We start from the raw sequence: 11,996 nt of genomic DNA, 5'->3' as shown, positions 1-11,996 counted from the left end.
AATTGCTTATAAGCAGAGTAACTAATAGATACGAAAGTGATTTAATACTATTTTGATGAAGCTTACACTTTCGAACGCTTCTCATCATTAAATGACATCGTCATGCTAAAAATTTCAAGGTTATTATTGTCAGATAGTAAGTGCCAGTGGATAATTTTAAAAATAATGATCAGTAATATAATTGTCGCCCTGCAGTAACCAAGATAGTAAATACAATAATAACATTTTATTAAAACACATAGCAAAATATTTATTTTCACATATTGTCTATTAAAATTTTATTCCTGTTATGTAATTAATATATTTTCAAATAAGTGAACATGTTAAACCTAAGATCACTGAAAAACAAGGATATTAAATAATTGTGGAATAATTGGAATATCCAAGTTTCAAAAAATAGGCAGCTTAAGGGTGTCATAATGGCATACAACTTGGATTGGATCATTCCTAGATTAAGGAGTCCTACCACAATTTGGAAAATTGCTAGTGCTGTTACCGTATGTGCTGTGGGTCTATTTAGCAAAATTTTAATCCGTAATAGTACATAATTGCCTCATTGGAGGAATATTTTTATGATGCGTATTTTTGTAGATCTCTTTAATCGAGCTAAAGTTCACAATAGGCATGTTATAAGCGATTTATTAGATAATAGGCCTAAACAAGTACCTTTGATAACAGTTTCAAATCACCATTCATGCTTTGATGATCCTGGTATATGGGGTAAGTTCCTTAATAATAAAGCAGAATATTGCAAAAGTATTCTCCTGAAAAAGCTTGTTTTTAGAAATTGGCAATAAGTAATTTATTATCTAAGTTTTGCACTTTACAGTTACCTTGAATATATAAACATTGGTCTGTCATATCACATATTTCATTATAATTGTTTTAAAGTCTTTCACTGAATTGTATGGCGATTTTCTACTCATTTGTTTTTCAAACACCTAGGAAAGTATTATTTACTGTTGTTATGGTTATATAGGAAATTATTAATTTTGACACATCAAATCGTCAGCCACAACTTTGAAAATAGAAGAAATATAGAAACTTAATTAAAAAGTTAATTGATTCTTAAGCTGCTAGGTATCTAAGACTTCATGAAGACTAATAAAAGACCCTTTGTTTTTTATGCTATAAGATAATTTATATAGAAAAAATAAAGAAGTTCAAAACTGAAGGTTTTGTGTTTGATCTAGTTTTTTTTTCTATAACTATAATTATTATTTAACTGTACAAAGCACCCAATTGACTGTAAATCTTTCCAACTAAATTTTACAAAATGAAAGTTAACTTAGCGGTTTCATTTTACAAATATTTTCTTTAATAGAGGGAATTTCTAGAACATCTCTATTTCTACTTCTCCAGAAGAAACCGTACCATATAGTTATAAAAGTAAGCTATGTTGTATTTAATGGGAAGAGTACAATTTCAATGGCACCACAATCTGTAATGAATTTAGCATAAATAGACTAAAATTAATCGAAAATGAAGAATAAAATTTTTATACATCTTGTTTTGTTTTCTAGATATCAATGCTTGAAGTCATAATCAAACATTAGTTTAACATTTTATAGAACAGATGTCATTTAATACTTTGTCTAGATCATAGATTTTATCATTTTAAATTCAAAATTCAATAATATATTTAAAAAACAGATTGTAGTTATATATGACTTTCATCACTCCCTGATAAATATTACATAATATATGATGAATACAGGTATAGTTCAACCTTTTTTTTAGAAAGAATAGAAAGAAAGAATACTGTTTATAAAATAAATAACAATCATTTGAAGATTTCATTGATAAATAAATGTAGAAATATGTTGTTTCCATTTTATCTAGCAAGAATTGCGCTTTGAATGCTTTTAAAGGCGAAGCCCCTGTGGGGGTAGATTTTTTTCGTCTTTAACTATTGATATGAAGCGAGATATCGAAAAATTTCATTCCTCATTTTCGCCACGGAAATCGTACTCGTGCCTATTTAATGATTTGTTTCAATTACAAATACATATTTTTAGCATGTTAGACAAAGTAATATTAAGTAACAGTAACTTTTTGAAGCTTTAGCAGTGATAACAACGCAAACAAGTTTTTATGAAATAACTGCTATATTATAATTACTGAATACTTGTTTTGCTACGACTATAATTATTAATTATCGTGCCTGTGATTGTCATTTAATTTATTGTACATTTTTTCAATTTTCAATGCAATGGGTATCTAGCAAATATTCTTTCAAACAAATATTACAGATACTAGATGCGATTTTATATTCATTTAAGTGAGGTAGAGCTTTTTTGAGGATGTTACCCTTAAGTGAGTTTTCAAGCATACTTCCCCATAAAACTTCCACCTATAACTTCATAGTTGGTATATTGGTCTATAAATTCACCTCGTAAACCGATAAATGAAAATGATCAATACTGTATAGATTAGGTTAGTTTACCAAACGATTTTTCACTGATTCTACAAAACGTTTATTCTAACGACTTTCGTTGATATTTTTGAAATTTAAATATTGTTGGAGATGTACAATCACGGATTATTAATCAGTTGGCACAAGGCGCCTCTGGATATCTGTGTGTAGATTCTTGGTCACCCTATATGATTTATTTGATGATTTTTCTACAATCATTTATTAATTACTTTTTTTATAGGAACATTAAATTTGAGGCATCTTCTAAGTCCTAAGGTGATGAGGTGGTCACTTGCAGCGCATGATATTTGTTATACTTGCGCTCAACACGCGTATTTTTTCAGTCTTGGTAAATGTATACCGGTGGTTCGAGGTGCTGGGGTTTACCAGGATGCCGTGGACTTTTGTATAGAACAACTTGCTAAAGGCGGATGGGTTCATCTTTTTCCAGAAGGTTAGTATTCAGTTATGTCAAAGTTGTACTGTATAAAACCTTTTATACTTAAATCTGGATGCTAAAGCTATAACAGTAAAGTAGCATTTATACGAGAGTTGTCAGAAAAGTTTTAGTTCTCCTCCTGAAGATGTCAGTATTTATCAATAAAAGTTTGGAAGTATATTTGAGCATGCATTGAGAAATTCTCACTAAAATTTCAGCAATTTTGGACGCTTAGTTTCTGTATAAGTGAATCATTGAATTGGGTTTTGAATATAGAATTCAAAATATTTTGTCCATTGAAAAGTACAAATTTGAGAATAAATGGGATTGCACTAAGTATGAAAAAAGATACGACATTCGGAAGTGTAGTTTAAATCAATAAACATCTAGCTCTTACTTGATGCTTTCTAGCTATATCTGTTCAAGATGTCGATGCAAATAATTTCACTAATCGTAACGATGTGTCAGCGTTTTACCAAATTTCTTCAAGGCAAGATAATTAACGCTCGTGTACACAGTCTGAATCATAATTGAAACTACTCGAGGCCAATGGTTTGCAGGGTCCCACTTTCTGTTCTTATTCATTTATTTTGAAGGAGATTGACACGGAACTAAACAGATTGGATACTGAATCTAATTTGAGAATAAAATTAACATCGTCAAGTATTTATTACTATGTTATAGTGAACATTATCATAAGCTCGAATTATATAAGATATAATTTACTTTACTTGCTATTCGTCTATTATAATTATATTGATAGGGTGTCAGGTGCGTCTGCAGCGTATAGAAATACAAAATGTCCGATTCATTATCAACAGATACGTTTTTATCTCCAATATATTTTTATAACCAACAATTTTCATCGTAACTATGTCGCCTCGAATTATATAGACACTATAAATTTTGTTATCTATTTCAAGGAAATTACCGAAATTAATGTAAACTTAACGTGTTTACTCCGCCTTTGGAATTTGAACACTTATTTAAGGTGTAGTTACTTAAAATGTTCCTTACAGTTTGTAGTAATTCATCATCACATAAAATCGAAATGTGTAAATTTATGGATCGTTATTATAGGAGTTTTTTTTATTAAACCAAAAATTTTACTAAACAAATTGAATTGAGTATTTTAGACGAAGTTCTTGTTGGTTTATTTTATGGTTTCAATATAGCGTAGCAGCATCTTAGGCTGAGAAAATAGATTGATCATGACTTGTAGTAATGACACTAAGAAGTAATACATAAAAAGAGAAACCACGTAATAGAGGACTTGCTAATCCGTGGTGGCGAGTAAAATATTAAGTAGGGACTATTTCATGGTCGTTTTTAGTCGTAATCAATGGGCTATAAATTTATATAAGCTTCTTATAACACACGCTCAACAAGAACTTGGGAAAAGAAATGAAATGTATGGTTCTCTCCTAAAGAAAAAAAGCAGAACGGTTAATTGGTAACAGAAGAAAGAAGGGAATGATTCCGTTCAGGTTTTAGAGCCACGGAAGAAAGTTATTGACGCCGGTGGGATGGCAGACTACTACCGAAGCTTACAATCAATTTTTTCTGAGTAAATTAGCTTAGAAAATATCTTGTAATTCCCCACCAAAAAATCTTTGTTTGTCAAAACTTTCTAAATATCTCGTAAAGGCAATATGACAATATGTTGTTTTCTCTATAGTTTTCCATAGAGTTATACGAGCATGTAGTTTTTGATATCGAATACTCTACAGAAATACCATTCCCTAGCATATTTCTGTACAGTTTGTGCGCAATAGCTCAAATATCGTGTCAGTGTCGTGTTGAAATGATTTTATTTGATTTTCTGTTCGATTATGGACGTAAACGTAAGGAGTTCTGGGCTGCGGTAGAAGTTTGCCAAGGAAATTCTCGGAAAAAGCCATTGCGTAAATAGGTTTGACTCTGGAATCAAAGGAGAACAAGTCGTTCGACTTGGAACGTGTTAAATTGTTAAACATCGAGCTTCTGTAAAAAGATCCAATAGAATATAAAAACTTTTTAAGGATGTATCAGACACAAATTGATTATTTTGTTTTAAATGAAAACGAAACCAATTAAACATTCAAAATACCCGATGGTAAGTAAATGTCAATTGTCAATGACTTTTGGCAACTCCATACGACCAATCAGAGGCGTTATTTTTGTAAATGTCAATATAGAAAATTACGAAAGTGTCATAATTGTCAATATTGACAACTGTTCAGAAAACGATATCGAACACATTATACAGTCTAAATTATAAGACTATTAAATATATAATGGTGAATTGATATATTTATAATTGCTGCTTTCTCATTAATTCTTGAATATTCTTCGAATTTTGAATAACTTTACACCGTTATGAATCGCCTCTTCAAAGAAACCGTACGAATAATATTTGATAATAGATTATGGAAAAAAATTGATATATAGAATGATCTAAAAATAAATAATTGAATTTCGAGGTGCGAATTAACGCTTTATAAGTAATACCATTATTTTAGGTGATTAACCTTGAACTAAATGAACAAATTATACAATTTATGCATTTAGAAGTGTTTTAGTTAAGATCAAAATTATTGATCGAAAATTTATATATTTATTACCAAGATTTTATTTAACTAAATCCATTGTAGTGCGATAAGAGAAATAATACAGCAATCTCAAAAATAAAGGTCAATCCATAAACTTGATGTTCGGTTCGCCGACCGTCATTCGTCTACCTTTCACAAACTAGTTCAATGAGCCGCTTTTTATTCAAATAAAGGAAAAGAATCTCATGTTTATAATATCGATTAGCACATCGTAATTTAATGTTTCAGAATAAAAAATTCAGTTCATGAATGTATTGAAACTTTTTTTTTATTTGTCACAAATATTTTGCTGATAATTATCAACTTGTTTACAATTTATTTCGAAAACGAAAATAAATATTAATAATTACGACAACGTACATGTTTTTAGGCATCAACTTATTTTTGATTTGAAGGGATTTATTATACAGGACGCAATTAACTAAATAAATTAATATCGAGTTGATAATTCATCAATTAGGATTTTAATCATAAAGAATATTTAACTTGATGGGTATTGAAAATTTTAACGGGATATTTGTATAAAGAGCCGCGTATTAACTACAAGTCTTATTTACGAAAATATGCTATTGGTAGTTGTTGAAGTGTGGGTGTGAATCTTCTGTAATAATTTTTCAACTGGGAAAATCCAAGGTAATGAATCAACTAAATATGTTAAAAAGAGGCCTGAACGAATTAAGTAAAAAATTTAAACCGAACAGGTCATCATCTCACTACCGTTCAAGTTTTGGAATTACTACAAATGAAAATTCTTCTTCTACTTCTACATGGAGATCTGTCGATCTGTTAAATTCTGAAGCTGCCTCTGCATCTTTTCCTGAGAGGTGGATTGCCAACTATCTTTCCACCTTTTAGGTGGTCTCCCGGGAGACCTTATACGGGCGGGTTGTTTTCTAGGACTATTCTCAGAAGTCTGTTCTTGTCCATCCGTCTTACATGGTTGTACCACTGCCTCTTACGTTATCTTCCCCATCTCACAATGTCTTTTATCCCGCATTACTCTTTGACATCTGTGTTTCTTACTCTGTCTCTTCTTGTTTTCCCCACAATTGTTCTCAGTGTTTTCACCTCGGCCACCCTCAGCATTTGTTTCGTCTTGTTGGTGTCATGGTGGGTCTGATACAAGTCTTGTAGATTTTAATTTTGCACATGTAGTGCAAGTGATAGTGCGGATGTTTCGCCTGGTCATCCGCTGGGTGGATTGAGTAGCTCTTCGGATGACACTGCCGGTCCCAAGCCCGGATAAAGGAGGAGGGTTCTCAGGCTTAGCTACCTACCTGGGGTAAAAGAACCAATTGGCTCACAGAACTGAAAATGAAAATTACATTCGAAATACCTAAAAATTTACATTTTTAAACAGTAGAAATAAACAACATATAAACATAAATATTAACAAAACTTCAGCTTGTTACAATGCCTCTAGTTTTGATAACGGCCTGAATTTTCGGGGGCTTTTTATATACAGTTTGATTATTTTAATAATTTCCTCAGCGAAGATATAATAAAATATCTCGAATTTTGTTCTACTTAAAATGTACCATTTTTATTTTTAGGTAAAGTAAACATGACTAAAGAAAATATGAGGTTTAAGTGGGGCGTTGGCAGAATGATCTACGAAGCGCCTGTAACGCCCATAGTTTTACCTATTTGGCATATAGGAATGGACGATGTGTTACCTAATGAACCGCCTTACGTTTTGAAATTTCGAAAAAACCTCACCTTCAACTACGGTCAACCTCTAGATTTATCCGAAATGGTTAACACTTTAAGAAACAAAAATGTTACCGAAGAACAGGCTAGGAAACACATTACAGACTTTTTGCAAGAAACGTTATTAAAGTTGAAAGAACAAACAGAAGAATTGCACCAAAAAAATTTCAAAGTAAAATCATGACAACGGCCTAATATTAGTGATAAATAATTATTTTTAGGTATATCAGAACAGATTGGCTTGTATTTAATTTTATTTTTAAATTGTTAATTATCTACACCGGCTATATTAAAAAAAATCTTTCTACTCATACCGTTTTACGCTTTTCGATTAAAAGTCTTATGTAGTCGATCAAGAACAAAGCATAATAATGACATTTCTAAAAAATATTTTATAAGGAAAAATATATTTCAACATAATGCGAATGAAATTAATTAAAGTATTTCTATCGGCGCAGATGAATTAGATTCAAACCTACATTTAAGGGGCTTAGTATTGTGCGAGAAGTAGAAAAAAAAACTAATAATTGACAACTTCATAAAATAGCTCTCTTACAAATTATAGCACTATCGTTGCTCTAAATAGTTATATAACATATATATATATATATATATATATATATATATATATATATATACATATATATATATATATATATATATATATATATATATATATATATATATATATATATATATAAGTGGTCTAGAAGCAAAACCCCCCCCAAAAAAACTCGTAAGTGTTTCCAGTCTTTTTTAACGTAAACAAATGATTATATTATTGCTTTTTATAAAATTTGTCACCATTCTGGAATTATATTTTCAATAAAATACGATGGAGATGACGTGCATTGCGATTTAGTATCGATTATTAAATTTCAACCCATAACTATCATGGCTAAAACTTGTTACGGTTATACCATAGCAGGGTCAAGTTTGAGAACCCAATCTTTTAACAACTTCTGATTTTTATTACAGTTATTTTCACCAGGATCACATTTGGGCATATCTCCTATATTATCTAATGTTTGTAAGTTTCCTAGAAAATCTAAAGCTCCGTGGCTACGCTCTTTAACAATAAAAATGCAACTTTTTGGTAAAAAACTGACAGATATGTTTTAGAGCTTACCTGTAAGGCATAACTGGCGCAACACTTTTCTGCTAGCATGATGTTTGCAAACATATCTTCTTATATCATTTCTCACAAGTTATGCTTCCCTTTTTTTGGTTTTTTTGCTTAGGGACAAATCTGACATCGTCCTCTTCTTTTCCCACCGTTCTTCTGGATCAGGGGGTAGCTAGATAATCTTGTAGGGTTGATATTTACACGTATCGACTATGCTTTTCTAATTGAACCTGCTTTTTTCTACTCAAATAGTGAAAGTCACTATTATACATTAATCTTTGATTGTTTTACAATTAATAAAATGAAACCGTTATAAATGCTACTGCTTCGAACAGTCACGTGAGTATAATGTTGTTTATTGGCTGTCCTGTATACAGCGGAATTTGAAAATACGATAACGAGTTTTGAATATCTAGATGTATATATGTATCTAGACCACTCATATATAAGCACAAGAATAAGCTTACAATTTCCAAATAATTGCACAGATCGTTGCGTATTCCTTTTTTTTTGGAAATCTATAATTATTTATAATTACATAGAGTTATAAAATGAATTAATGATGCAACGTATAAGCTTCTTTAGATTACAGGAAAAAATAACAGTGAAAAGTAATGAATTATATTGGTTACTAAGGACACCAATGTTGGTTGCAAATAATACTTTCAAATATGACTTTGTAATAATAAAAGTCATGAGGAAACCTATACCATAACTTTGACCACCAAAATATCATATTTGAAGTTAAATTTTTTTGTTAATATAATATTCAGATACTGAACATTCTTTTTACTACCATTTATTTTCATGCTTTTGGTCTGTGAAGAAAATAACGCCCATTCGTGTAAGTGTTAGTAAATTATGTAATGGTATTGAGATGAGTATTCAGTATGAATATTAAAAATTGTTTTAGATTTTCCATTGTAAGGTTTACTTTATATTGGATGATTAGCTTATACACCGGAGTTTAGTAACTACATTCTCTTAAATTATATAATAATAATATTTATGATAAAATTATAAATTGTTGTCGGCTTCACATTTTACAATTGTTCTATAAAATAAAAGCTGTTTCATAATGTTGTTTTAGCAAACTGAAGTTATTTTTTTTTTTCAAATACACGCTATATATCACATTAAGTTTTTATTCAGTTTATCTATACAAATTGTAGGGTTTAATATGAATTTGTTTAAAGGCTGGTACCCTGTCGTTATATAAATCTTTTAGTGTTAATGAAATGAAGGAATGACTATAGTTTATTTCAGAAATGTATGGAGCAATAAAAACTCATTAGGTATGCAAAGGGACCACAGAGTGACTCAACGAATATTTAAGTCATTTTCATAGTTTGGCATTGATTTCATTATAAAAATTTTTTTTATCAAGTGTAGGACCCCGGGTCAATATATGGGTTAAGCCTATTGTTATCCATTCACAAACACTAAAAATATTGTGCCATAGGCGTGCCGGAAGGATACTCGTAAAAAGGAAAGAATTTTATTTTAACAGAATAAAAATTAGGCATTATGTACATAGTATTAGGTACAATTTTGTTCAAAAAATACATTATACCGAAATATTAAATTATAAAAAATCATAATATTCTTCGTCATCTGAGGAAATGTCATCTTCTCTTGATGTTATAATTAACGGATAGATGATCCGATCGATGAAGAAGTCAAGATCCCACATTTTCTCCTCTTCTTTATTGACATGCTGGACTGCTTTTCTCTGGTGTCACCTCCTTAATGGCTTGATCAAACAGTAGCTTAACGTCTTTCATTTTGAATGACGTGTTGTGTCTTGCTACAAATCCTTTCACTAGCGCCCATATAAGTTCTGTAGGATTTAGTTCGCAATGATATGGCGGTTAATGGCACCTTAATACCCGTTGACAAGCCTTCCATGAAAGCTTGGCGAATACTGGTTATATTTTTGTATACTGTACTGCTTTATACTTCTTAAGTATTTTCGTCGCCAGCAAACAATTTCACCGCTTTCCAGTAAAACTGCTTTACGGTTATTTAGGGTGGGTATTTCTTTTTTAAAATAAAAAGAGTGAACTTTTCTTCGAATTACACTACACTGGTGTCTTCATTAAGGACTTTTACCGGTCTGCCTGGACTTTTCTTGGGAGGTTCCACTTGACCTGCTAAGTTGTTGTACAGTAAATTTCGGGTAATTGTATTTTATGCAATCTTGTACATTTAAAATAAGTTTTTCATTTACTGATAGTGGAGAATTATTGGAACATCTTTTCGTTGGTGTAAGTGTCGCCATTTTATTTTTAATCTCATAATACTGTGAACACTATTTACGGCTTAACAGCAAATACTGATGCGTTAAACTAAACAAATATACTTATAAAGGTCTAAAAATTTTGGGTAAGGCACCATTGCCCTTACAAGTTAAACGGTACCTGTTAAAGTAATCTCTACACAATATTTCAAGACCAACACCTATGGCCGACATCGAAATTGAGCTGAACTGGACGGAATTCCCCATTTTATTGCTATATATATTTCTGGAATAGAATATAAAATCACACTGTGACATGACATAAAAACTGCTCCAAGAATTTGGCTGATGTGTGTTTGATCATCCTCAGTACAGCTCGGACCTCGCTCCTACAGACATTCATCTTTTCTTACAACTAAAATCTTTCCTTTAACTTTGACGACGAGCTGAAAAAACATGTTACAACATGGTTGCAAACACATGCGGCAACCTTCTATAAAGAAGTCACACAATAACTTGTGCTACGGCATAACAAGTGCCTACAAAATGTTGGAAACTATATAGAAAATTACGTTAACAGTATAAAAAATATGTTTTCCGACCTGTACACGTATCTATGTTTTTTTATAACCAAACAGATCTTTGTTTGTGGATGTACCTCGTATATCATAGTGAAATTGTGTTGGAAATATTTCTCAGCATACATTTTAGAACAATTGGTGAAGAAAAATTTAATTGACTTACAATATTGGAAAATTTCAACGTGCATTTATATGAATTAAATTATCTAGCAATACCAATTAGAAACGTCAAAATATGTAGTTTGAATTATTTGTTATAAAAATTGAAGAAACATTGTTTTTTTGTTATTGATCTAATCTATCTATCTAATCACCTACCGTTTGGCATAGCGATTTCGATTTTCGGCTTACTTTGAATAAAATAACAATGAATTACAATTTAATCGACTACGAGGATGTTGCATCTTATTAAGAAAGTCAGTAAGGTAAATTATTTTCCTTTAACGCACAATATATGCTACAGAGCGTTCTTTTATTTACCTACGATTCTCATATAAACACCTCTCAAAGGAGTCAAAAAACCTTATTCTAATTATTTAAAAACTATGTTTCGCTCGCTAGAGATAATTTCATAATATGGACCTCAAAAACATCTAATAAATAAATGTTTTTGAAATGTATTAAAATAACTCTAATACTGAACTTTTAAGTGAGATTGACACACCCTGTATATCAATATAATTTTCTATTGGATACAAAGAGAAGTAAGCACTTAACAAATGATGTTTCCTAGTAAAATTAATACTCAAAATTTATGAAATCCAACTATTCCATAAGAGATGGCACTATTGGGCATTCGACCATCATCCACGGTTTGAAGAGTACGTAATTCAATTTTTAGAAGTTTCCATTCATATTTTCGTGATAGTTGACACATTATTTAATCGAAATAGT

At 30.7% G+C, this 11,996-nt stretch overlaps 1 protein-coding gene and 1 long non-coding RNA gene across 3 annotated transcripts; one reads left to right on the top strand and one right to left on the bottom strand.

Annotated features, from left to right (window-relative positions):
• Nucleotides 1–116: 116 nt before the first annotated feature.
• Nucleotides 117–11,376, top strand: LOC130901569 (tafazzin). Of its 2 annotated transcripts, none has more exons than XM_057813043.1 (4): nucleotides 117–534; nucleotides 592–720; nucleotides 2,658–2,870; nucleotides 7,000–11,376. In XM_057813043.1, exons 1-4 carry the CDS (start codon nucleotides 420–422, stop codon nucleotides 7,338–7,340), a joined length of 798 nt encoding a protein of 265 aa, XP_057669026.1. In that variant the 5' UTR covers nucleotides 117–419; the 3' UTR covers nucleotides 7,341–11,376. The 2 variants fall into 2 exon arrangements, with proteins under 2 accessions (XP_057669026.1, XP_057669025.1); XM_057813042.1 differs by having other exon boundaries at nucleotides 141–540.
• LOC130901570 (uncharacterized) lies at nucleotides 250–903 on the bottom strand. The gene is made up of 2 exons (XR_009060297.1): nucleotides 834–903; nucleotides 250–764 (listed from the first exon to the last, which is right to left on the bottom strand). It is a non-coding gene; the product is annotated as an uncharacterized LOC130901570 (long non-coding RNA).
• Nucleotides 11,377–11,996: the final 620 nt, after the last annotated feature.

The sequence above is a fragment of the Diorhabda carinulata genome, chromosome X, assembly GCF_026250575.1.
Source record: "Diorhabda carinulata isolate Delta chromosome X, icDioCari1.1, whole genome shotgun sequence".
Lineage (NCBI taxonomy): Eukaryota > Metazoa > Arthropoda > Insecta > Coleoptera > Chrysomelidae > Diorhabda > Diorhabda carinulata.
The sequence above is the reverse complement of the archived record's forward strand: the minus strand, read 5'-3'. Positions and strand labels throughout refer to the sequence as shown.

Bases quoted from the DNA above. Each gene is read 5' to 3' on its own strand.
- LOC130901569 (XM_057813042.1), top strand. From the start codon at position 420: ATGGCATACAACTTGGATTGGATCATTCCTAGATTAAGGAGTCCTACC. The intron at 541-591 runs GTACATAATTGC...GTATTTTTGTAG, and splicing joins CAAAATTTTAATCCGTAATA to ATCTCTTTAATCGAGCTAAA. The intron at 721-2,657 runs GTAAGTTCCTTA...CTTTTTTTATAG, and splicing joins TGATGATCCTGGTATATGGG to GAACATTAAATTTGAGGCAT.